Raw genomic sequence first — 27,488 nt, 5'->3', positions numbered from 1 at the left:
AGGTAGCTGTTGCCAAGTAGTTTACTTGTGTGTTCTGACTAAGAGGGTTTTTTTGTGGAATGCTTTGCAAGGCTGTTTCAACTGTGCAATTTTAATCTTGTGCGCTTAAGCTTTTTTTCCTTCTTGTTAATAAATCTTTTAATTTTAAAATCTTAAAAGTGTTACTGGGATTATGCACTTCTGGGATCAGTAGTTTTCCCCTCATTTTCAAAATGCAAAATAGAGGTTATGATCAGTAAGACAAGCTTCCCTTTGAAATTTGGCTTGCTCAGCAAGTAACATCAGCTGTAGCCATAACAGTAGGGAGTTGGACATACACAGAATAACAACACAGGAACAAATCATTCAGCCCAACGGATCCAATTTGCTATTTATGCATTACATGAGCCTACCTCCGTCCTATTTCATTGTAGCCCATCTGCATAATGCTAAATTTCTTTCTCCCTCGTGTGTTTATCTAGCTTCCCCTGAAGTGCATCTGTGCTATTCACCCTAGCCACATCTTGTGGTAATGAGTTACAAATTCACCCCATGGGTGAAGAAGTTTCTCCTAAGTTCCTTATTGAATTTATTAGTGACTCTTATATTTATGACCTTGAGTTTTGGATTCCCCACCAAGCCTGTTCATAATTTTAAAGACCTATACAGGATCACCCCTAACATATAATAAAAAACCAAGCGGCATAGAGTTAGCAGCTTCTGGATAGGGCCTGGAGTCAAAAGGAGCTGAAAATCCTCATCAAATCATGGATTTATCAGAACTGTGCTTGTTCGATACCTTTGATTTGATCTGAAACATCAAGGCTGCTTACTGGAACCGTGCTGTCTGTAACACAAGCTTGAGGGGCTGAATGGCCTAACCCTGTCCCTATGACTGCTGGGAATTGCATATGTTGACTTTGTTGGGTCTATGCTGCAGGCAACAGGAACTGGACTGCAGAAGCTCAAAGTTATCATATCCATTGCCACTGGATACACTTTAGGTAGATGGGAATGTGGAATTCAAAAGAAAAACAGGTCATCCATGATCTTATTGAATGGCACAGCAGGCTCGAGGGGCCAAATGGCCTACTTCTGCTCCTATTTCATATGTTTGGATGCACATCCCTGTCTTGGAGATAAAGTTCCCATAAACCAGGTCAGGAAGAGACACTGACCTGATCCAGATTGGAAGCGCCATCAGGTCAGTGCACACTTGAAATTAAGATATGCTATTCTCTAAGCAAACTTACGGGCTTGCTTGATGGCAAGGTTTCCTATGTGACATTTTATCAAACAACTTTTATCAAACAACGTTTCTTGCATTTCCTTTGTCAATACACTTTGTTATTATAGAATCATAGAATAGTTACAGTACAGGAGGCCATTTGACCTATGTCTATGCCAGCTCTCTGCAAGAACTCAGCTAGTCCCATTCCCCACCTTTTCCCCATAGCCTAGCAACTTATTTCCCTTCAGATGCTTCTCCAATTCCTGCTTGAAAGCCACGATTGAATCTCCCTCCACTGCACTCTCAGGCAGTGCATTCTGGTCCTAATCACCCGCTGCAGAAAAACCATTTTGTCACCTCGCTGTTGGCTCTTTTGCCAATTCTCTTAAATCAGTGTCTCTTCTTGACTCTTCCTTGAGAGGCATAACTCGCCTTTTAAAAATCTATGCTGGCTGACCTTAGTTAACATAAATCTTTAAATGGATATTCATTTTGTGTATTATGGTCTCTGGCAACCTACCCATTACCAACATTAGGTTGAAAGGTCTATATTTATTGGTTTAGCCCTTGCTCATTTTTTTTTAAAACAGAACTATTACACTGATAACTCTCCAGTCCTCTGTGGGATAGCTTCTATATTTGATTATATTTGAAGGCGTTCACAACACACACACACACAACACACACACACAACACACACACACAACACACACACACAACACACACACACAACACACACAAGAAATGCATCACATTTGCTCAAGTCAGGTGCAGATCAGTAGAGTCAAGATTAAAGGACCTCCCAGGTGTCTAGCATGAAACTGCTGGAAGTTAAGAAGCTATAATATGGCGCAGTTTGACAGTGCAGAGCACTGGAAAGTAATTAGAAATCACTGATCTGATGGGAACTTTGACTCTTATGCTGTTAGTCTTGGTGTAAAAACCTTTGAAAATGTTACACCTTGCTGAATGAGGTGTAACTGGTTTTTAAACAGCATACTAAACTCATGGTTGCTGCTAAACAGCCTCACTGGCCCTGAAAGAATTTTATATTTGTTGAAGGCCAAGTTTTTTCATTATGATAAAAAATTCCACTTATTTTTATATTAATTTCTTCATTAACTTTATGAAAGCTTCGCTTCTAACTTAATCCCAATTGTGTACCCCAATCACTTGTTATCTTTAAAAGTTACAATTAAAAACGAAGGGATTTAGGGGTTTTTAAACTTCCTGGTTTGCTCTCAGAGAATACGTCTGTGTGACTGGCTGCTTATCCTGTTGCTAACCACTGCTGCTGGACACCTGGAGATCCCCTTGACTTAGTGCTAGGTTCAAACTGACATTAGGAAAGGGAAAGTCAGTGTCACAGACCTTGCTAGATCCTTATGGACAGTTTTCTTCGAGGTCAGCAGAGTGCTTTTACAGCTGATCAAAATATCCAGCCTTATAAGTCTCCCAGTCTGTGTATGCCATCTACTCATTGTCTTAACTGGCTTAGTCAGCTGGGAGTCCATGAAAAATGGGCTATTTTCAACACAGATGACACCACTTCACTATAGGTTGCATTCAGGCAAGGTAGATAGACATACTCCACAAAGGGCCATAGACATCTCTCTTCATTAGAGAGCGAGACAATTGATTATATATATATATACAGCTTGTGGAGCAAGGTGAGGAGATAGGCCTCCATGAACTACCACAGCTGGTATGGAGGGGTTTGAACCTGCGGAATTGGTATCATTCTGCATCACACTCTAGTTATCCAGCCAAATGAACTAACTGACCCCCTTAGGTTGCATTCAACACCAGCATTAAGTCAGTGGAAATTACTAGCCAATAATAACCCGGCTTTTTAAGTTTGATGTGCCCCATCAATTCTTTTGCAAAATATATATCTCGAATTTATCTCTTTACTCAGAAAAATATTTACCTTCATTGTGACTGGCATGCCATGAACTTTCTGCAATAAAAAATTCAACGCACTGTTGAAACCTATCTTGCTGCATGTGTTTTGATTGAGCCCTGGTGGATAGTTTGCAAGACAACAGATTATCCATCTGGAGTCTTCATTTCATCCTCCACACACCGTGGGAGTGTAACCTAGCTTGATAGGCTCTGGGAAACCACTTGCGGAGTATGCATCTGGAAATGCCTTCATGTTGTTGTTGAGAGGCGGTGCTTCAGGACATCTGACTCTTACATTGTAAATAACTCCAGAATTTGCATAATTGTCTCAGCCCCATTGCCAGCTCAAGCTAATCTTTAACTAACTGCAAATTCTGACCAACCCACTTAACCCCGCCCCCAGCCTCAAAATATATGCCTGCAGGGCCTGGTGATGTTTGTAGGTTTCTGATCAAGGAATGAGGATGACATTACCAGATGGGTAATTGCCTTTTCTCATGTCACGTCGTCCACATGCACTGTAGGAACACAGCAAGTGGTATGAGTGGAGGAAAGACACCTGCACAAGAGCTACAACACCAACTGTCAGGGCTGCTCTGCCAAAAGCATCATATGTCCCAGTTAAACCTCGAAAATATTTAGTAAATATATGGTGATAGTTACAATATATGGAACTCTGTTGGACAGAACAGTCGGGGTTCTCTATGTTTTTAAATTTACTCTTTCATGGGGTGTGGGTGTCACTGGCAAGGCCAGCATTTGTTGCCCATCCCTAACTGCACTTTAGCTGAGCAGCTTGCTAGGCTATTTCAGAGGGCAGTTAAGCCAGCCACATTACTGTGGGTCTGAAGTCACACGTAGGTCAGACCAGGTAAGGATGGCAGATTTCCTTCCCTAAATGGCATTACTGAACCAGACTACTTTTGACAACAATCGGTGAAAGTTTCATGGTCATCATCACTGAGACTGACTTTCAGTACCAGATTTTATTAATTGAATTTAAATTCCACCAACTGCCCTGGTGGGGAATGAACCTATGCCCCCAGGGTACTAGCCTGGGCCTCTGTATAGTCCAGAGACATTACCACTATGCCACTGCCACCCTCTAAATTGCTCTATGGAAGTGAGCCTGGGGGTCGGGGGAAGCACGTGGAAAAACATTCCAATTTTGACTTCTGTAGCAGTGAGGGGCTAATAGAGTAATTTCTTACCCAAATAAAGCTCAAGAACCAGCCTGTCAAAATGCCAAATGAGATTTTTGGTTCAGTCAAATATTTAACAAAACAATTTTCCATTCAAGAAAATTAAACTCACATGTTTGAAAAATTTCAAAACACAATTGTGAAAAAGGAAATTACCCATCCCATTTGGGTAATGGGCACGCGAACTGGGCACAATTTCTAAACTGTACACCAATGGGTGATGACTCAATGATAACAAGTAGTCATACAGGACTTAAACAGCCAGAATGTGAACTCGAATGGAAACATGACTTAAACCAGTGTTGAAACGCTGGAAATAAATTCAAAGCATGCGCAGCATCACATGAAACTGGACTCACATTTATGTGGTACTCCATATGAGCAAGATGATGTCCCGAGTGTTTCAGAACAGGAAACAAAGATACTGTGAACAGTGAGCATCAGGAAATGCAAGTGGAGTGGGGAGGTTGGAATGGAAAACTGAAGGCCCAGTCAAACAATCGGTCAGAAACTGGATGAAGAACTTGAGAGGGTAGTGCCAGAGTGGCTCAATAAGCCATCATCAACAGTGGAGCAGAGCAAGAATTGAGTGAGAAGCGGTCGTCTGGAGTTAAACAAATGAAAGGCATGCGCGAGAGAAAATGAATAATATAGGTTGGCGCAAAGCCATCCAGAGATTTGAAAACATTTAGAGCTTGAAAGCTCAAGTGAAAAATTTGGGGATCTCCAATGATAACCATTTAAAGAATAAATGCAAGGGCATGGGGAAGAGGAGCCAGCTGTAATGAATCTGCACAATTCAAATGCTGTAAGTTCAAACTTCATAAACAATGGAGTAAAAGCATCATTAAATCTTCATCTGTGATAAAAGCGAAGTTAACCAATGTCTCATTTTGAAATTATAGGATTTCAGGGATATCAGAGCTCCATGATAAAAGCAAAACACTGCGGATGCTGGAAATCTAAAATGAAAACAGAAAATGCTGGAAAAACTCAGCAGGTCTGACAGCATCTGTGGAGAGAAAAACAGAGGCTAGAATTTTTACCTTGATGGGCAGTTGGATCCCACCGGCTCGATGGTGGGTGGGCAGCTGAACTCCGCCGCCGAAATAGGGCCCCCAACCATTTTGAGTGGGCGGGCCAATTAAGGCCCGCCCAGCGGCCTGCCCGAGGGGAAGCGCTATGCGTTCCCTGTCCGGGGGGTGGGGGGATTCCCCATCTGTTGAAGAGCACACATCTCCCTGAGACTAGGTGCTGTCTCAGGAAGATTAATGACAGTATAAAAATCTTAAATAGAAAAATATTGAAATTATTAACATGTCCCCCTCATGTGACAATGTCACACGAGATGGGACATGTTAATAAGAAGCACAAACTTTATTGAAGTTTTTAAAAACGGACATGAAACCTCATCCCACCAGTGGATGAGGTTTCATGTATTATCAGAAGCCCGCTGGGGCTGCCAGCCTTAAGGTTGGACAGGCAGGGCATTTAACAAGCTTAATTATCCTGTCAATGGCCTTAATTGACTATTGACAGGTCAACGGGCGGACAGCTGATTTCGCTGTCCGCCCGCCTTCCTCAATATTTAAATGGACCAGGATGATGTCGGGGATTCCTCCCAAAGTCATTCCTCATCATTTCCCTGTCGGCGAGCGGGCCCCACCCCCAAATCTGCCCAGAGTTAACGTTTCACGTCTGAAGAAGGGTCACATAGTCTCGAAATGTTAACTATGTTTCTTTCTCCACAGATGCTATCAGATCTGCTGAGTTTTTCCAGCATTTTCTGTTTTTATATCAGAGCTTTACACTGATTTGGACTAATCCCATTGTACTTCTATCACTTTGAATGCAGTAATATAGCACTCTCAATGGTTTAATTGACCTAGAGACTACAAGAGTTTGATCCAGTGCTGCTCAAGACAAAAACTCGGGATATCAAAACTGAGGACTTGACTATTCAAAGACCCCTCAAAGCCTGTCCACCATCTACCAGGATTGTGATAGAATACTTCAAAAACACTCAAGAAGCTCGATACCATCCAGGGCAAAACAGCCCACTTGATTGGCACCCCACCCACAAACATTCACCCCATTCACCACTGATGCACAGGAGCAGCAGTGCGCACCATCTATAAGATGCACTGCAGGAACTCACCATGGCTCCTTAGACAGCACCTTCCAAACCCACAACTGCTGTCATCTAGAAGGACAAGGGCAGCAGGCACATGGGAACATCAGCCCCGGGCAGTTCCCCTCCAAACCAATCACCATCCTGAATTGGAAATATCTCGCCATTCCTTCACTGTCGCTGGGTCAAAATCCCGGAACACCCTCCCCAACAGCACTGTGGGTGTACCTACACCACATGACTGTGGCGGTTCAAGAAGGCAGCTCACCACCACTTTCTCAAGGGCAATGAGGGATGGGCAATAAATGCTGGCCTAGTCAGCGACGCCCAATACCGTGAACGAATAAAAAAAAGACAATGTAACAAGACAGATAGGTATCACTCCCACTTCCAAAGCTGATTTTAAAATGAATGACAGGAAAAGCCAGCTAACATTTGCTTTGCCTTGCAGGAAGCAGAATCCTGTAACATTTTGTTAAAATTCATTGTTTGTTCTCATCTTGGTCACATTACAGCCAGAAGCAAATTCTAACTTTATCTATGTGCACTGCTAACAGAAGATAAACTCTGCTCAGAGAAAAAAAAAAGCATATACTGCAATAAAACAGAGTTTAAGCAGAAACTGTAACTTCAAACCTGAAACAAAGCAGAAAAGAGGACCTTTAGGCATTGTGGAAAACACATTTTTCTTCATTACTCTAAATTGTAGTGCAACTACAAGAAATTAGCCCTAATGATGGTATCCTGTCTCAAAAGCTATGTCTTTTTTCTAAATTTCATGCTTACTGTCCTTTTTTTTATTGGTTTCCATAACAAATCTGCATCAGAATCCAGCCATACAATGGTATATAAAATTATAGAAAAATACTGACTTATTTAAATAGAAATTTGATATTGGCTTGATTGAATTACCATGTTGCTGCTTCAAAGTTAACTGTGCCAAATAATCTTGCTTAAAGCAACTGTAAGCCAACAGTTCTGATTACTGTTAGTTTAACACCAGTAAGATTTATCACCCAATAGATTCCAAACAACAATTAATTGCTTTTCCCATCCAGTTGCTTCATTTCCCAAGAAAAATAAATTACTTTCTCCTCTACACTGCAAGGTTAGAAATTAAGGCTCAAATGTACTGCAATATGATGCCGGTGGTACTCAATGGCAAACACCAATATGCTATTTATTAACCCTAATATTTCTAATGTTCTGCTAAAAAAAAAATACCACTAGGAAAACTGCATCAGATGCAGCACATCGGTGGGTGACTTTCATCTAAAACATAATCTGACTTAACCATTTTATGAGTTGCAAAATAAGTTGATCTGTGGTGTGTTATCTCGTTAAGTAACTTACCATTGCTGTCGCTGCTGCAGCAGCTGCCTGAGCGACTGCCACAGCCTGGTTGGCCTGGTGCTGCGCTGCCTTTATTTTGGCCTGTAAGTGGGCAGGAGGGTGGAAGTATTTGCACTTCTCTCTTGAGCAACGACCTTTGATATAATCCATACAGACAGTCACAGTGTTGTCATTGGTGTCCACCATTGTGCTGTCTGCAGGGTGAGCAAAACGGCAATCGGTCTCACCCCGTGTGCAGTTCCCTCGCTGAAACTCCCTGCACACCTGCCAAAAGAGACAGTGCTGTACTTAGATTTGGTGAAGCTGTTTAATTTGTAACCATTCTAAGGCTTAAAGCAAAGTTAAATGCAAACCTAAAAGTTAGTTCAGGACAACATTCATTCATCAGTAAAGGGTGCAATGATATCTCACCTAAATGAGCAAAATTTAAATTTGGTATGAGAAAATTTTGATTCTGTGAACATCACCCTCTTGAAGTTTACATTGCTGAGTAATAACAATTCCAGGAAATCTAGGGGCACCTTTTATTACTGGGGCAAAATTAGAAGGTTCATGAGGATGTTAACTTGTCAATTTCACATTTGAAGACAGCAGTTTAGAGCAATTGTACAAGACACAAATAAAATTAAGCACAATCAACGTGATTCGTCCATTTCTGTATTCTGCTGATCTTACTGTGCTCTAAGAACATTCTAAACTTGTTTTTATTTCACCAGATGTGACAACAATGGGCTTTGTTATGAAACAAAAAAGAAAATCAGGAATAAAAATTATATAAACAGTTTTAAAAGCATGGCAAAAAATAAATGCAAAATATTTTAAGCCTTTTTTTGTCCATAGTGTACAGAAATCATTTGCCAAGTTAACTGCTTACCAAACTGATCAAAAGTGTATTTCTCAATTAGTCCAAGATATGGAACTCAAATTACATTCAATTAAACACTCGTTTCTAAGCTCCCAATGGTTCAGTAAATAAATGTACTGCATATTATATAACTGAGCCATATGGGCCAGGGAGGCCTCAGATTTGTTTCTTGACCAGTGCCAAAGGTTGTTCATCTCAGCCGGGACCTGCAGTGAGTGGATACAACCCTCCACAGCATTCTGGAGCCAAACAAATAACTATCAGCCAGAGTTTACTACCCTCAGCCTCTATGAAGTAATTGCTGTTGGAAGGTACGCGTTTGTTTTGGGGAGGACATAATTGACTTTGACGACAGTGCATTCACCATCCTCATGGTTAAATTGTTCTCTGAGATTTACTGTTCCAACATTAAGAACTATCAGCTACTGCAGGGATTTGAGCAGAGGCAGCTACCATTCAGCCAACTGTGCCAGCTCCTCTGTGAAACAGTGCCAACTTAGCCCCATTCTCTTACCCTTTCCAGATACCCTCTAAAATGTTTCCAAATATCTAATTCCTTTTGAAAAGTTATTACTTCAGCTTCCACCAATGCATCTTGAAGAAACTTCCATGCCCTAATGATCCCGCGCAGAAAAAAATTCTCTTCTTTCATCTTTTGCTCCCTAGTTACTTATTCACTGACTAATGAAAATATTGTTTTCATCTCTACCTCATCAAATCTAATCATAATTTTGAAGAACTCTATTAGATCTGCTCTTAACCATTTGTGTTCCATTGAGAAAATATAGTTTCTCTCATCTCTCTTCCCTGACAAACTAGTAAATCACCTCTGCATTCTGTCCATGACCTTGAGATCCTTGATAAAGTAGGCTGCCCACAAGTGCACAACTGTGGCATAACTTCTGAGCTTGTGTACTCTTAGGCTCGTAGTTATAAAACTTAGGATCCTTTTTTTAATATAAAGCTTAGAGATCTTGTTCTCCTACTTTTCTTATCTTCTTATATTTTCAAGTTTTCTCTGGCTGAACTCCAGAAGTCTCTAAGCTTCTCTATTCCTTTTAATGTTTTATCATTTGGCACATTTTCATCTCGCTTTCTGTCAAAATATATTAACTCATTTCTCTGCATCAGCCTCCATCTGATAGCCAGCTATCCAATTTACCAACCCGTGGATGTCCTCCTGAAATCACTCATCGCCCTCTTCACAGTTAGATGCACTCCCTATTTCTGTGCTGCCTGCAAATGTTTGAAATTGTATATAATCCAAATAATTTATTTATAGTTAAGAACAGTAGTCCTGATACTGATCCCTGGAGACACCAGCATTTAAATCCTCCAGTCCAAAAGACAGCAATTAACAATATTTTGTTTCTTTTCTTTAATCAACTTTCAATCCAAATACTCTCCAAGAGGGACAGCGTTTTACATGCACCTTCTTCAGTCTACTGCATGATATAGTCTCCTATGTGCTTAAAAGTCCAAAAAGTCAGAATTCTCTTAAATAATAAGTTGGAATGTCAGTCATATGTTAGTTTACATTAATTATTGCTGTATTAGTTTTTAATAAATTTGCATCTCCTGATCTTTTGAACCATATTGAGGAGACCAAATGCAGGTTGAGGCTATGTTCCATCTGATCTACGCACACCTGCTCATTTCAATTTCCGAGATTTCCATCTTTGGTCTCCTGAACTACTCCAACTGAGTTCCAAATAGCCTGGAATTTGTGGCAGCAACGTCGGCGAAACTGTCAGCATTCACCATCATTGGTTCTCTGAGATTGACAGCAACTTCTGCAGTTCACACATGCACGCAGATAAATGTGAAACTCCAGAAGTTGCGATCAGTGGTTCAGTGTATACTGAAGTTCCCCCAGACAGCAATTAGAAATCATTGAGCTTACAAGAACTTGTCCTTTTACACAATTAATGTCACTGCAAAAACCCTTAAAGTTACACCTTGTTGAATGAGGTGTTAATGGGTTTTTAATGTCCGAGTTCACAATTACTGCTGAAAAACCTCTTAGGCCCTGGAAAACTAATTTTATATTTGTGTGATGTCAAATTTCATAATGATTTAAAAAAAACACTTAATTTTGAAATGTAAGTTATGATATTTCAGCTTCATCCTAACCCCATGTGTAGGTCCAAATCATTTATTTTGCTTTAAGATTTAATTGAAAGTGAAGGATAATTGGTGCATTTTATTTCTGGGTTTACGGTGTGAAAATACTTCAATATGATTAGCCGTTTATCCTGTTTGCTGACATCATTGCCGTTGGATACCTTTGACTTGTTGCCAGGTTCAAACTAACATAAGGAAGAAGGAAATCCATGTCATAAGGATTGCTAGGTCTTTGTGGTCAACTTTCTTCGAGATCAGTGGTGAGCAACGTTGCTTCATCATTGATGGCGAAACTCAGCCAACAACTTAAACAGTTCCGCATCCTTCACCTGGGTGCTCTTCACTTCTCTGATTCAAGCATTAAATTCAACAAGTTTAGGCCTCACCTGTCTTCTTCAACTTCTCCTTAGATTCTCCCATCATTTGGTTGCTTTTCCTTTCATTTTGAAACCAAGTTTAATTCACCTTTTTAGATTTTCAGCTTATTGCACATACCTAACTGAGGTGACATCTGTTAAACGCCCTTTTGAAAAAAATCTCTTTGCAGCCTAGCTATCAAATGCATCATTTGCTCCCTCGTGCAATGAGTTTAGCAAATCTGAACTCTCGGCCTGTTGTTCTCCCCACAAATCTCAATGGTCTGTAAAGTGACTCTCCTCCCAACCATGCCAGTTCCAATGGAGAGCCAATACAAATGTTAACATATCTTTCAGATGCTGGCCGACTTTATATTTCCAACATGTGCTATAGTGTTATAAAGCCCAGTGTCAATGAACATGGATACAAGAACAAAAGCAAGATGCACCAAAATCACACAACATTTATACTACTGATGCAATGTTTTTACCTCTAACCGGTCTGTTCTCATGTGCTTCGGCATATTTCCTGATCCAGCAACTGAAATGGGTGGGCTTCCAGGGACAAGGACAGGAGCACTAGAGAGAACTTCTGTTGGAACTAACCCAACACTGTGAGGCATGGGTGCCAGAAAAGGACTAAAACTAAAAGCATGATGATTTACTCCTGTGCCAGGATTCATTGGAAACGTGGCCTGGGAAGGAAAACAAAAATATGTCTTTTTAAAAAAAAAAGTGACAAGGATGAAGTAGCACAGAAAATTATTACATTTTCCCCAACCAAACCAAGTAGAATCAGCATTTATTCTAGAAAATTCTTTAGCTATTGAGAAATTCCATTTCCAAAGGGAAAACAGATTTTTTTTCTCTACACGGGACTTTGTCAATTGAGAAAAGAAACAAAAGAACTTTACAAAAGGTATCCAGAAAAATATAAACCAGGCAATAATGGCATTGTCTTTTCAGTATTATCAGCAGAAAGAACTAAACGTGAGAATGAGAACTATTAAATGTAATTGAAAATTCAGCAGGGCATCTCTTAGGTCAAACCATAGAGCTTCTACTGATTCCAAGGAGATGCTAATGGGGAATGGAGAAACATATTAACAATTCAGGACAGACCCAAGGTGACTTGTTTCTTCATTTCGCTCTGAAAAATATAGATTCCCCCAAACATAAAAGCACAGATAATATTCTGATGGTAAGGGGATCCATAGAGAATGATGGAAGTCAACTTCTGCAGGCTCTGAATGTGGCAAAAAGTAATAGAAGGGTCTGTACACATCTATCAGTACAAAAACAGCAGTGTGAATACAAATTGAATATAATCATAAACGTATTTTCAAAACTGCATACAAAAGAACATGTGCAGCTATCACCGTAGCAAAATCATGGTTGTACTGTGAAGTTATTCATTCAAATGTAAATCTCTTTGGTGGTTCTCACTTTTCAAAGAAAATACATTTAAAAGCATTTTTAGCTTCTGTTGATCAAATGTTCTAACTGCATTACTGGTACCCCATCCAACACCTTAAACATCCACTCCCTTCATTGATGCACAGTGGCAGCACTGTGTACCATCTACAAGATGCACTGCAGCAGCTCATCAAACTCGCAACCTTTATTACCATGAAGGGCAAGAACAGAAAATGCATGGAAGTTCCCCTTCAAGCCACTCACCATCCTGACTTGGAAATGTACTGCCGTTCCTTCACGGTCGCTGGGTCAAATCCTGGAACTCCCTTCCTAACTGCACTATGAGTGTACCTACACCACATGGACTGCAGCAGTTCAAGAAGGAGCTCACCCCCAGCTTCTCAAGGGCAATTAGGGATGTGTAATAAATCCTGATTTAGCCAGTGATGTCTACATTTCGTAAATGAATAAAAAGAAAAGTCCTGTCAAGTAACTGACATTAAAGGCAGGTTGACATAATACAATAGGGGGAGGCAGTGGTGTTGCAGTAATGTCACTGGACTAGTAATCCAGAAGCCCAGGCTAATGCTCTGGGGACAAGGGTTCAATCCCACCATGGCACCTGGTGGAATGTGAATTCAAATTCAAGCAATAATCTGGAATTGAAACATGAGTCTCTGTAATGGTGACCATGAAACCATTGTCAATTGTCATAAAAACCCACCTGGTTCACTAAATGTCCTTTAGGGAAGGAAATCTCCCATCTTTACCTGGTCTGGCCTACATGTGAATCCAGATGCACAGCAATGTGCTTGACTCTTAACTGCTCTCTGCAATGGTATGACAAGCCCTCAGTTCAAGGGCAATTAGGGATGGGCAACAAATACTATTCTTGCCAACAACGTCCATATCCCATGAACAAATAAAGAAATAGCGATCTTAGGAAAAACCAGAAGTTTCTTGAAAGCCCTTTCTTTTGGTAGGGGAGGGGGGATACAAGGTTAAAAAGATAAAAGAATCCCCTCTTTTTTCCCTTCGCAATGTCCTCTCTCAACACTGAGTGGGAGTGAGAGGCAAAGCTGCTTCTAGACCTTCACCAATACTGTGCTTAGCAGTGTCCGGATAACTCTCTTTCTATTTTTACCCTCTACCTTGAGAAGCCACTTTGTCTTCGCTTAGTGCATGTGAAGATGAGGAATTAAACAAGGATTTTTTTGGCGAAGTTGGTTTGGAATGGGGGTGGGGGGAGAGGAAAGAGCTTTTCTTTTAGGTAAATATATACTTACAACTGGCTGAATTTGAGCACCTGGCATCATAAACTGCATCTGCTGTGCCAACATAGCTGCAGTTGTTTTCTGTTGTATAAGATTGTTGCGTCCATTAATTTCTAACTGCGTTTTTAAATGCATTGGTGGATGAAGATATTTGCAGTTTTCTCTTGTGCAACGACCCTGTGATATTGGAGACATTTTAGAGGTGGTTTAGGAACATTTATAATATTACAATTTAGCAGATGTATAATAACAGATGTACAAATTTCATAACTGTAATTCCACTATCCCCAACCCAAACTCCCCTCCCCAAAATTCACTCAGGCTTTACTTATAAAGTGGGTACAAACATTCAACAAATAATTTAAGACAATACTGCCAATGATAAAAAGCGTGACCACCAACTGAACCAAAGCACAAGACCAGATTTAATTCATTTAAACTTGGTGTTATCCTTTCTGTGATTTGAGTTGACATTTGATTCATAGTAAACCAGGCAAGGGCTCAGTAGCCAATTTCAATTGGGAGAAACTTTACCTAACATGGCCTGCGTAAAATAGTTCATAATACATAATATTCAAAGATGAACTGTATGGAGTCAGTAACCCTACTGAAATATTTGCTGCAGAAAATAAACTGACAGCAATCTTAAGCACAAAAAAAAATGTAGACTTCTGCACTTGGCTTTGACAACATAAATTGCATCTGAACACAGTTCTCTCCATTTATTATTTTCTCGTGTAAGGAAGATCCATGTCCTTGCAAGTACTCTAGCGATTTTACATGTTGTTTAATAAACCACTGTTCAGGCACTTTTGCCGTGAGCTACCTGTCTTACTGAAGCTCCAACTTACTAACCCTTAGATATTAACATTTGTTAAATAATTTCTCAATGTTGCAATGGGGGATTGTTTCTAATTTGATCTATGAGGCATATGAAAACAGATTTAAGGTTTTTAAGGGTTCATTCTCAAATGTCCAGTATCCTGTTAACTTCACAGGAGGAGGTAGACAATTCTGCAATTGGTATGTTAATGAACTCAACTGACAGATAATAAGACAATCAAAACTGGTATGCCCACCAATGCAGGACATATGTCAAAGCTGCTGGTGCATCAGCTATGTTAATCCAATGGTTATGGCACTGGTCTAGAAACCCAGATGTTGAGAGTTCAATTCCTACGAAACTGAATTCAACAATTTGTGAGCTGGCATTAGAAAAGTGAGCACAAAGGTTTCTGAAATAAAAACAAAAATACCTGGAAAAACTCAGCAGGTCTGACAGCATCTGCGGAGAAGAACACAGTTAACGTTTTGAGTCCGTATGTTGAAGGGTCATACGGACTCAAAACATTAACTGTGTTCCTCTCCGCAGATGCTGTCAGACCTGCTGAGTTTTTCCAGGTATTTTTGTTTTGGGTTTCTAGCATCCGCAGTTTTTTGCTTTTACAAAAGTTTCTGAACCGTTTTGAAGATATGCCAGTGGCTCACCTACATGAAATGGAACCTGCAACCGTTACATGTACCCACAGTCCCACAACCCTTACTGTCCTCAGGGCACTAGAGAATAAATATTGTCTTGCCAAGAATAAATTAAAAAGGAAATCTTCCAGTAATCATTCACACATTAAGGATTGGCTCATCATAACTTCTGTCCTCTGCAGAACTAAGTTCATTTAATTGGCAGATATACTGGCCAACTCCTGGGCCCATATAAGAAAAGGAATAGGTTATGTGGTCCCTCAAGCCTACTCTGCAATTCAATAAGATCATGGTTGATTTTTCACCTGAACGCCACCTCCTGCACTATTCCCATATCCCTAGATTTCCTTAGCATCCAAAAATTTGTTGACTTCTGCCTTGAACATACTCAATGACTGAGTTGGGGCAGTGAACTTCAAAGGATTATAACCCTTCGAGGCAGGATAATTCCCCTCATCTCAGTCCTAATAGACCGACTCCTTATTCTGAGACAGCGGCCATCTTCCCATCAACCACCCACCCTATCCCCACCCTAGTTCTAAAATCCCCAGGCAAAAGAAAATACTTACCTAGCATTCACCTTGTCAAACCACCTAATAATTTTAGATGCTTCAATGGAAGCTCAATGCTTCATAGAATAATACCCTTATCCCAGGAATTTGTCTGGCAAACCTTCATCGCACTCCCCTGAGGCAAGTATGTTCTTCCTTAGGCAGAAAGACCAAAACAGTAATCCAGGTATAATCTCACCAAGGCCCTTTACAATTAAGTAGGACGTCTTTATTCTTGTGCTCCAATGCCTTTGTCATAAAGGCTAATACACTATTTGATTTTCTGAATTGCTTGCTGTACCTGCATGTTAACTTTCTGCGAACTGTGGTATACAAGGACACCTCAGATCCCTCTGGATAGCAACATTTTCCAATCTCACCTTTAGAAAATATTGTGCTTTGCTATTTTTCCTACCAGAGTGTACAACTTCACATTTCCCCACATTATATTCAATCTGCCACATTCTTGCCACACACTTAATATGTCCAAGTCCTTTTCTAGCCTCTGCGTCCTCCTCACAGCTTACTGTCTCACCCAACATTCAATGAACACCTGTTCAAAGTTAGTTGGTAATATCTGTTGAGAGAGGCAGGTAAAGCTTAAGTCAGTTACTAAAGAGCTAACCAGTGCAGCATGGAGTGCTTTTACTCTTGTTTTTAAATCACAAGGAGGAACTGAGTTAATTTAAAATATGGTGATATCTGCGATTGTTGTAATTGTTACCCTGTATATACACTTACTGACATCAAAATAAAGCAGCTCAATGAATTGTCTCCGGTCTCATCTCACTAAAGTGTTAATCAATTCACCCTTCGGAAAATTAGAAAGCGCGTGCAGGCGAAGATCATGATACATGTATTTAATTCATATAACAAACAGGTCCCACTATTACACTCTTCTGGATTACTTTGTGGTATTGATTTGGATATTAGTTTACATAATTTGTAGCCAAAATTATTTCTTGAACTCGAAGAACATGGGCCCAGTTAGGGAGAGGAATATGGTGCCAACTTGCACAAATGTCTAAGACAGGCCTGATAATTGTAACATTGGCATTAATATTTCACACAAATCAGGAAGATTTTCCCCAAGCCCTCCTTGTTCTAAAACTGCAAGTATATTATTTATAAAGCTTACAAAGAGGGGTAGGATGGTGGTGCAGTGGTAATGTCACTCGACTAGTAATCCAGAGGCCCAGGCTATTGCTCTGGGGACATGGGTTCAAATCCCAGCAGCTGGTGGAATTTAAATTCAATTAATAAAATCTGAAATTGAAAGCTAGTTTCAATAATGGTGAGCATGAACCCATCATTGGTTGTTGTAAAAACTCATTTTGTTCACTAATGTCCTTTAGGGAAAGAAATCTGCCATCCTTACCTGGTCTGGCCAACAATGGGGTTGACTCTTAATTGCCCTCTGCAATGACCTAGCAAGCCATTCAGTTCAAGGGCAATTGAGGATGGGCAACAAATGCTGGCCTCGCCAGTGATGCTCACATCCCATGAAATATTAAATAGAAAAAAAAGATTTCCAACACTAATAAATGTTACTCAGTTACAGCACAGATGCAAGGTAAGTGCACGTTGACATGGATTTTAATTCTCTGATTATTGTGTGCAAGTCAAGGATAGATAGAATATATTGAAGATGATCAACTGCGCATGCATTTTTACATTTTCAGTAAACCAGCCATCTCAAAATGTCTCTGGATTCATTAGGGAGTGATGTCAGAACTTGCTGCAGTTATCAATCATGAACCCTTCTATGTCAGTCGGTGGTTCATGGTAAGGGAAAAAAAAAGTCACAGCCAAAGACGGCATGTCTGCACAATTGAAGACTTGTCTGGGAACTGTCTGAGACTGAAAATTAATAACAAAAGACAGACAACTTTGCCCTTTAAATGAGCTAGACCAAGAATTCTAAACCTCCTGCAGCAATAATCAAGTTTTGTTACACATTGACTTTTAAAGCCTTGATATTTAATCAACTACATCACACTGCAGTTTGGAGTAATGAAGCTAAATGAATTAAGTGGTTCAGATCGCAACAAGAGTTACAACTTATTACTTGCTCTCAATCACCCATAACAGGTTATTGGTTCAATAAAATGAAAACCAAAATTACAATTAAAATTAATACCATATCACACAAAGTAAAATAGAAAGATTTGCATTTATATAGTATTTTTCATGACCACCAAAAGTGCTTTATAGTCAATGAAATAGTTTAGAGCTGTAATCACTGTTTTAAAATAGGAAATGTGGCAGCCAATATGTGCATAGCAAGCTAGCACAAACAGCAATGTGTTAATAGCCAGGTAATCTGTTTTGGTGATGCTGATTGAGGGATAAATATTGGCCAGGACACTGGGACCAACTTCCCTGCTCTTTTACAAAATAGTGCCTCGGGATCTTTTACAACTACCTGAGCAAACAGATGGAGCCTTGGTTTAACACCTCATCTGAAAGAAGGCACATCCAACAAAGCAGTGTTCCCTCAGTACTGCACTGGTGTGTCAGCCCCTATTTTTGTACTTGAGCCCTGGAGTGAGACATGAACCCAGAACCTTGTGACTCATAGGTGAGATTGCCACCAACTGAGCCAAAGATGTTTTGAAGGAAAATGCCACAGAATCATTCCATCATATGGTACACAAAGTGGTATTAAACTGCAGAAGTCTCAATCAGGTACTGAGTAGATAATGGGAAATACATAAGGGTATCTTCATTGATTTTCATTTTCTCCTTCCTGTGATTGGAACTGTACCCACACACCAGCTGACATCAGATGATGTTAATGTGTGAATTTCAGATGCAAACTTGCATCTTACCTCTCTATGGCTGGAGCCCCACAGCTCTAAGCAAGCATGAGGGACAGTTCGAACTGAATTCACTCTGAAGTCTGCTTAGATTAGATTTGGAAATCCAAAGCTATCCCCATTTTCTTGATTTCCACATATTTGTTTTGTTTCCAACCTATTAATAAACCATAATTTATTACAGAATTATTGCTAATAATATTATGGTTGGAGGGGAAAAACCAGGCTGGAGTTGAACAGTGAAGAGCAGCTAGTGAACTAAAGGTTTTTCTTAAAGTATTTAAATCACCTTTTACATTTTCTAATTGGCAAAACCTAATTTGATAAATGCATTCTTTCAGCAAGAAGCGCAGAGAATTTCGGTTATCATCATTCACAATGAAATTCGGTGTGCTGATGACAAATGTTTAGATCTTTCCGATAATATGCGGCATACATCCGTTACTGCAGCAAGTGCTATCGAGGCTACATTTGTTATGCTGCCATCCACTCCGATGAATGGATAATGCAATCTTAACAGTATTTAGTACACAAGCTCATTCACAAACTAACACCATTTGGTTTGGTTTTCAGTGAAGGAGCACAGTTGCACCACTGCAGTTTTAGATTAGTATGCTCTTTCATGCTATGGTGTGTGGTGATGACGCCCACGACTTGACTAAAAAAAATCTGTTTGTACTTGTCAAACATCTACCACACTACATTTGTATAGCTGCAGTGTCCTCCTAACACCATACTGACCTGACTCTTCGTGGGTTCATCAGCAGACATTGACAATATTTAATTCTTTTAGCAGTATATAACTGAATTACTGGCACAGCACACTGCAACACTTTAAAATGTGCATCACCGGCTACGAAGTTCCTCAAGCCTGAGGGTGTAATTTTATTTGAGCTTTATTTGGTTAAGTGGTGGGTGGCAGCAAAACAATGAATTCTCATGAAATCCAATCCATTTGGGTCCCAAATGGAATGAATTTAGGGAACTTGCTTTTCACGCTTATTTATTAGGCAAAGAATGAATAATTTGCCGCATCTATTGTAGCAAACCAATCATTAGTTACAATAACACATGGTATCTAAATAATGACCTGTCCACATATGCTAAAATAGCAACATGGGGAACTCGAGCTGCCCTATTAAGCTCAAATAAACCTGCAAAATCCACATTAAATTTTTTAAATTCATTCACAGGATTCAAGGTATTTCACAAACAGATGTAAGAAAATTGGACATAAGTCACAAATATAGAGGTTAGGAGTGATTCCATAATGTAGTGAGAGAGAGATGATAGGGATTTTAAAGGTGGAAAGAAAGGTAAATGTGATTTAGGGAGGGAACTCCAAAGAGTGGGACCAAAGCAGTGAAAGCTCTGCCAATAGTGCTGGACTGCACAGAAGGTCATCATCAAAGGAATGGAATATTTGGGCGGAGATTAGAGATGGGGATGGGGCAAGTTTAAATTTAACACACTGAGGGTAAGGAGCCAGTTTGTAGGCCAAGAAGACTGGGTTGTGATTGAGCAAATAGGATTAGTGTGAATCTTTTTCCTCATACAGCTTTTTCTATCCAATCTGCAGGAATTCACCAAGGCTCTTTCGACAGCACTTTCCAAACCCATGACCACTACCATCTAGAAGGACAAGGGCAGCAGATAGATGGGAACACCACCACCTAGAAGTTCCCCTCCAAGTCACTCACCATCCTGACTTGGAAATATATTGCTGTTCCTTCATTGTTGCTGGGTCAAAATCCTGGAACTTCCTTCCTAACAGCACTGTAGGCATACCTACACCACATGGATTGCAGCAGCTCAAGAAGGCAGCTCACCAACACCTTCCCAAAGGCAAATAGGGATGGACAATAAATGCTACCTCCCCCCCCAATGTGTTAAATTTAAACTTGCCCCATCCCCATCTCTAATCTCCTCCCAAATATTCCATTCCTTTGATGGTGACCTTCTGTGCAGTCCAGCACTTGTGGCAGAGCTTTCACTGCTTTGGTCCCACTCTTTCGAGTTCCCTCCCTAAATCACATTACCTTTCTTTCCACCTTTATAATCCCTATCATCTCTCTCTCACTACATTATGGAATCACTCCTAACCTCTATATTTGTGTCCAGTTTTCTTACATCTGTTTGTGAAATACCTTGGGCTGTTCCATGTTCAATGCAATATACAAATGCAAATTGGTGATTTATCAGGTTATCTAGAATAAATGCATCAAGTTACAGGAGTGAACTTGGGCTTGATAATTCCTTAACCTCCTTATCGCTGGGGACTATCTGATCATGGCATGAAATTAATGAAAGAATCAATAGGGAATGCCACTTGCCTCTAGTGGAAGAAAAAGTGATGACTAGAATTAAATTCAGGATAATTATCACAGAGCAAAAAGCATGGAGCACATTGCCCTAGAAGCCACATTTTAAGTCGACTGAGGTACTTCAAAGGACAATCAATACTTATTGGAGTAAAACATGAACATGCTTTGGGCATATTGGAAGTTTCTGTTTATCAGTGGGTCTTTTAATGGTAGGCATTCATTATCATAGAATTATAGAATTTGAGTATTGCTGAAAAAAGAGACATGCTGTCAAAGCTTTTTGTCTTGCACTCATCAGGATAGACAAAAGAATATCAAATTTTAAAGAGAGGCAATTCATTCTGCATGAAATAAAGGGTGCTGATTGTTTGGCAAGTCGACTCCGATTGGTCGAGGTGCTGCCATGGAGAATGCAGCAGGGAACTAATACCCCCATGCTTTTCTTCAGTTAAAAAGGGCGCAATGCCTGGACATGTTCTTTCTGCTTGTAGAGGACAGGTCCCTGCATATGAACATATTAGCATCTAGCAAGCTTAAGTGAGCCACGTTGTGAGCCCGACTGAATCTTAAGTTGGTTGTTAGAATTCTTAGCACACTTGGGATTGTTCAGCAAGTGCTACCCAATTGCAGAGTCATGGTTACAGCACAGAAAGAGGCCAATCGACCCATCGTGTGTGGACTCTCTGTAAGAGCAACGCAGCTAGTCTCGCTAGCCTACTCTAATTTCTTTTCTTCAGATAATTATCCAAATTCTCTTTTGAAAGCCTGGATTGAATCGGCCTCCACCACACTCTCAGGCAGCGCATTCCAGGTCCTAACCAAAGTCTAATCTTGTGCAACAAGTGATTAGGTTGAATGTTCTTGGGAAGTGCAGGGTCAGAAAATTGAAATACCTGCCCTTCCCTGAAAAGTACAGTTCAAAGAATACCACAGACAATGGGCATGGCCAAATTGGCGACACTATTCCTCCAGCCTGTCAGCAGCTTATACGGTGATGAGGTTGAGCACAGAGCACAAAAGGAAAGAAAGTTAGTTAAAAAGTTCCAGAACAAAGCTCTGAAACATTGACTCGAAGTCTGAAGCTAATCGAAGATAAATTCCCTTAGCTTGCGTCTTAAATGGGCTAAAATGCTGCAGCTAGTAACATTACTTTTTTCCTTTATCGCACATTGTTGTAGCTAAACACATGAATCATTGATAATATTGTGTAACTCATTACTGACAGTTATGAAAAGCAGCTGAAGCATCTTCAAGTGGAAGTAACTTTTTTTTTGCAGCTGTTGTCAACACAAGCTCATTGTTTAGAACTCAGTACAGCTGCCTGCATATAAAAAAAATTAAGCAGACATTTTCCAGTCACATTTTCCACCCATTAGCTTTATTTCAAATCATTAACCAAAGCGACCTGGAATAAGTAAAACAGGAATGTAGCCTGTTGCTCCTTAAGTAATTTTTGTCACCATCAAGTCTCCATCTTAGAAAAAAGGGCATAACATTCCTATGCTTACAAATCTTAGCAAAAAAGGTAGATGTGAATAAAAAGTAGCATAGCTTACAATCGTTACCAAAATGGCTGCCACAATAAATTTAAAATGGCTGACCCAATGTTGCAAGAATTGCTAACTTTCACCTGTTAAAGTATTTTTAAAACATCAGTAACAGGACATGGCACTCAATGATCTAGTCCTAGACTGGGACCTTGATCTGCTGAGCAGAGAGCAGGGGGTAACCGAGTCTGTGACAGAAGGATGGACACTGAATGGGGGAGGAAAGCAGTGAGGCTAAAAACAGTGTTGCACAAGCAACAGAAACCGGAACACAATGTGCAAGATGGCCACAGGGATCTCTGAGCTAAGATTCTGCTAAGTACAAATTGAGTAGTACCATTTTGTCAAAGTAATAAGCAAGTACCAAAATAGGTTTGTTCCCAGATTGGAATGTTGTGCTTGGGAATGTGAGCCTTCTGGTTTTCCAAATGCAAAATGCACTCATTTGAACCATTCCCTGATGAATATTCAGATTATTGTGGATTCCAGATAAGGGTAACTCTGGATCAACCATGTTAACCGTAATGTCAGGAAAATGCACAAATGGCCAAATTTGTCCATGTTCACTGCTCCTCTAAACATTTGCAATCCTGCAAAGTCCAACAGAACATGAGCAAAGAAAAAAAGATTTTTACTTGCTAAAGCTGGTTGAATTTGTGCACTAGCTCACAACAACAGAATTTATAAATTACTATTCTGCACCTTGCCAGCAAGCTTAGTAAACAGGAAGATTAAAGCCAAGTCGCTCTTATTTTAATATTGATTAATTCAAGTTTTCCCAAACTGCTGTCTTATTTATGCTGTTTAATTCAAATCATTGGAAAATTCATTTTTGAATGCGAATACTGTGAAAAGTATCTGAGGTTTTTTTTGCTGGAAAGCATGGGTGTAGCAGACACTGGCAAATTTCTCACAGTAAAGGAGGAGACCACACCCTGGGGAAGCAGGAGACACAAGTGGAGTACAACCTGCACAGACAATCTGAAACAGTCAGCTACTGGGCATGATCAATGAGTCAATCAGAGGCATAGGTTCACCCAGGCATGCTCCTGACCAAAGGCTTATAGAGACAGGCAATCATTTGCAAAGTGCAACCTGTGACCATGAGATGATCACTGCCCTCAACTGTTGCACCACAAAGGCTTTCCTTGCATCCCCAGGAGACAACTCAGGTATTGGGCACTTCTGTTTTTGGGCAACTGATCATTTTCTAATAATAAAAAAGTGCAAGACACATCAAAAATAAATTTAATTTTATAAAGCAGTACAGTGCATGTTTGCTATGATTCACTGCCATTTTTGCCCTCTATGCTGTTTGAACATGTTGGTTGTGGATATATCCAATTCTGTACATCCCTAATTAAGTAGTGCGTGACCACCATTGTCACATGGGCAACAGAACACTGCCTGTACATGAACCAAGTGTAATGGACAATCAGTGCCAGATGTAGGTTCAGCATTATCAGAGACAGTATCTGCAGTCATCTATACAGGGCCAACTGATGGGCACAGAAATGCTGCTCTAATAAGTGACAACCCCTTGAGCTTGTGTTAGTCTATGCATGTCCTTACTGGAGGACAGCTCGATATATCCATTGACTTCACAGAATCACACAGTGCAGAAGAGGCCCTTCGGCTCATTGAGTCTGCATCGACATGTGAGAAACACCTGGCCTACCTACATAATCCCATTTACCAGCACTTGGCCTAGAGCCTTGAATGTTATGACGTGCCGAGTGCTCATCCAGGTACTTTTTAAAGGATGTGAGGCAACCCGCCTCCACCACCCTCCCAGGCAGTGCATTCCAGACCGTCAGCACCCTCTGGGTAAAAAAGTTTTTCCTCACATCCCCCCAAACCTCCTGGCGCTCACCTTGAACTTGTGTCCCCTTGTGACTGACCATTCAACTAAGGGGAACAGCTGCTCCCTATCCATGCCCCTCATAATCTTGTACACCTCACTCAGGTCACCACTCAGTCTTCTCTGCTCCAACGACTTGTGAGAATAAAACTGTGAGCTTTCAATGTATGAGATTTCAATATTCCTCATTCATGGGTGCCCGTAAACATTCGCTAAGCAAACTGTAAATAGTTTACTAAACAGAACTGAATGGACTTCAAAGTAATATACTGCATGCAAATTTTTTTTGAAGATGACAGAACAAGCTAGTCAGGTTATTTTATATAAAGAGCAATGAAATAGAGGCATAGTGAGCACACTAAGTTTTGCTAAACCTTTATAGATCACTGGTTAGGCCTCAGCTGTAGTATTGTGTCCTACTCTGGGTGCCAAATTTAAAGAAAACCTGTTTCATTAGCTGCTATATAAATGCAAGCCTTTCTTCGGTCATGAATGGAATCTTGGGAGTTTGGATAACAAATTGTACATGTGACTAATTCCATATTCTCTATTCTAATGCTGTCTCAATTGTGGTTTCCTTGTGTGGAGTGGAGCTCCACAGCTACATATAATGATTTGCCTATAAACACACCATGGCGACTGAGACAGTCTCACAGGGACCAGAGAAATGGCTTCCTGCAGAATATCATCTCCCACCATAGCTTGAATGTAATTTGCATAACTGTTATTTTCAGTTACAATAGGTTTCTGTCTGTATCCTCGTTAATTTTTTTTGCATGTTTTTATCAACAGTCTATTTCCTTTGGGTGAAAACATTTCCTGTTCAGCTACTTTAGTAATATTAAGATTTACCTTTGTGGTCTTTTAAGTAGAATCGCAGATAGTGCTTGCGCCTGTTCTTTGAAAGAGCATATCTAATTATCCCCATCTCCCTTGCAAATGTTTCCTTTTCAATATTTATCCAATTCTCTTTTGCAAGTTATTATTGAATCTAGCTGCTCCCATTGCCCTTTCAGGCAGCGCATTCCAGATCATAAGTTTTTTTTTTACTCTGCAAGTTGTTTCCCTTTTGGTTCTTTTTCTAAATCTGTCTCTATTGTTTCCAACCTGCCAGATCTAGCCAAATCCTCCCAAATTTTGAATACCTCGATAACCTTCTCTACCCTAAGGAGATCAACCCCAGCTTCTGCAGTCCCTTCATATAACTGAAGGCCCTCATCCCTGCCGTCCTTCTAGCAAATCTCCTCCAGACCCTCTCCAAGGCCTTTACATCCTCCCTTATATTTAGCACAATTGGACACGATACTCCAGCTGAGGCCTAGCCAGTGATTTATAAATTAAGGTTTTAGCAAAACTTCCTAATTGTACTCTCTGCCTCTATTTCAAAGCCAGGTCCCTGTATGCTTTCAAAAACCTGACTAACTGGTCCTGCCATCTTCAAAGATTTTGAATGTGAACCCCCGGTCTCCTTGTCCCTGTCTCCCCTTTAAAGGTATACCATTTTATTTATATTGCTTCTCATTCTTCCTTGCAAAATGCATCATTTCACAATTCTCTGCATTAAATTTTATCTGCCATGTAGCAAAGCCATTACTTATTTGTTGCAGCCAGATCTTCCATGTCACCAAGACAGTATCCACGATGTCAGCACTTTACTGGCACCCAAAGCATCTGCTTTCCACTTTTGGGGGCCGTAGTCTCCCAAATAAAAACATATTACCATCACTTGCTGGTGGCTCATTAAATTGGTTTTGTTCTCAGTTGCTGTTTTCAATGTTTCGATATTTTAAAAAAATCCTGATTTAAGAAATATGCATTTCCCCCATTTTCGCTAATGCAGAAATATCAGGGTCATAACTATCTACTTCAAAAACTGATCTTTACTTTGTTGTTGCTGTTCTTTTATTATATTTAAAAGAAATAAAGCCTACTGATGTCACTGGAGCTACTTTGATAGGATGATTTGCTGATTACACATTGGCGTAAAAGGAACTGAAACTATATCATATTACCTTGGAATACTTATAATCCTGGCTGTTAATTTAGCTCCCTCACAACGCTGGTTGCATTATGAGGTTTCCAAGTTATTCTTTTCAACAGTGTCAGTCAAAACCAAAAGGAAAGCGATTCCAAGAACAATTTTTCTGATGAGAATTATTTCATGCACATGACTCAGTTTTCTCCTGTATGACAATCAGAAGGCACAGGCTATTTTCTACGATGAGAAGCATGCTGTGTCTAGATGAAGCAGATGACTCAATAATTATGGTCTTAGTAATGAGATTAGATCACTCCATGATGGGAAAGAGCCACAATTTAAGGCCAGTCAAGTTATTAGTGCCAGCAGCGTTCTGCATTCTCATTTCCTTGCAATTTGGGAATGAAAATGAATAGGAGGAAAACACAAGGCCATGCTTCCTCCTAGATCAACAATTCAGTATTGATGCTTCCTTATGCTTGGGTCTCAAGCAACACAATGAGAAAGTATAATCTGTCTGTTGTTGTAAATCAGTCTTATTCCTGAATACCCTCAAATCTCAAAATACATCTTAAACGCTTATGCATATAGGTAGAATAAAGCCCGTTTTAGATATTTGCTGCAAAGCCCACATCAGATAAGTATTGAGCTTAGTATCTCAATCACTGATCAGCCTCTAACAATGAGTTGGTGATCAAGCATGTGTCTGATTACTCAATGAATGGGGTCTCGAAATATGATAGTCCCAGGACCAGTATTTACAAGATGGATAGGAGAACTCTCATTCATAGATGTCATCTGTGACCCAAAAGGCAGCTGCAACTCAGAGTTCCTGTTTTCATCTTTTCTGATGTTTACCTGCCACTCTTCACCCTCAGCAACCCTAGCACATACTTTTCTACTCAACACTTCATTCCTGCTCTTACCCTACTCCTCTCACGGCAGAATTCCTCCTTAACCAATGCATGGCATTCATTAGCAGAAAATATATCTTGCCAACTCCTCCTGCACCTGAAACACAAAAAGGTGCCTGCCACAACAGCCAGGTGCCTTCCGAAGCACAAAACATACTAACTTAAAAAGGGCAAGCAAA

The 27,488-nt window shown here is 40.1% G+C and overlaps 1 protein-coding gene across 14 annotated transcripts in view; it reads right to left on the bottom strand.

The window, feature by feature from the left end:
• The window catches only part of mbnl2 (muscleblind-like splicing regulator 2), a 108,075-nt gene that overhangs the window by 34,011 nt on the left and 46,576 nt on the right, over positions 1–27,488 (bottom strand). For all 14 annotated transcript variants that reach the window (XR_005944462.1, XM_041199738.1, XM_041199739.1 and 11 more), the window contains 3 exons: positions 13,849–14,013; positions 11,638–11,841; positions 7,802–8,065 (listed from right to left, as the gene is read on the bottom strand). Coding sequence is in view for 13 of the 14 variants with exons in the window: in XM_041199738.1 (XP_041055672.1) it covers positions 7,802–8,065; positions 11,638–11,841; positions 13,849–14,013 (633 nt within the window). In the remaining variant the exon portion in view is untranslated. The remainder of the gene's footprint in view (positions 1–7,801; positions 8,066–11,637; positions 11,842–13,848; positions 14,014–27,488) is intronic.

Source organism: Carcharodon carcharias, chromosome 11 (assembly GCF_017639515.1).
Source record: "Carcharodon carcharias isolate sCarCar2 chromosome 11, sCarCar2.pri, whole genome shotgun sequence".
Classification (NCBI taxonomy): domain Eukaryota; kingdom Metazoa; phylum Chordata; class Chondrichthyes; order Lamniformes; family Lamnidae; genus Carcharodon; species Carcharodon carcharias.
The sequence above is the reverse complement of the archived record's forward strand: the minus strand, read 5'-3'. Positions and strand labels throughout refer to the sequence as shown.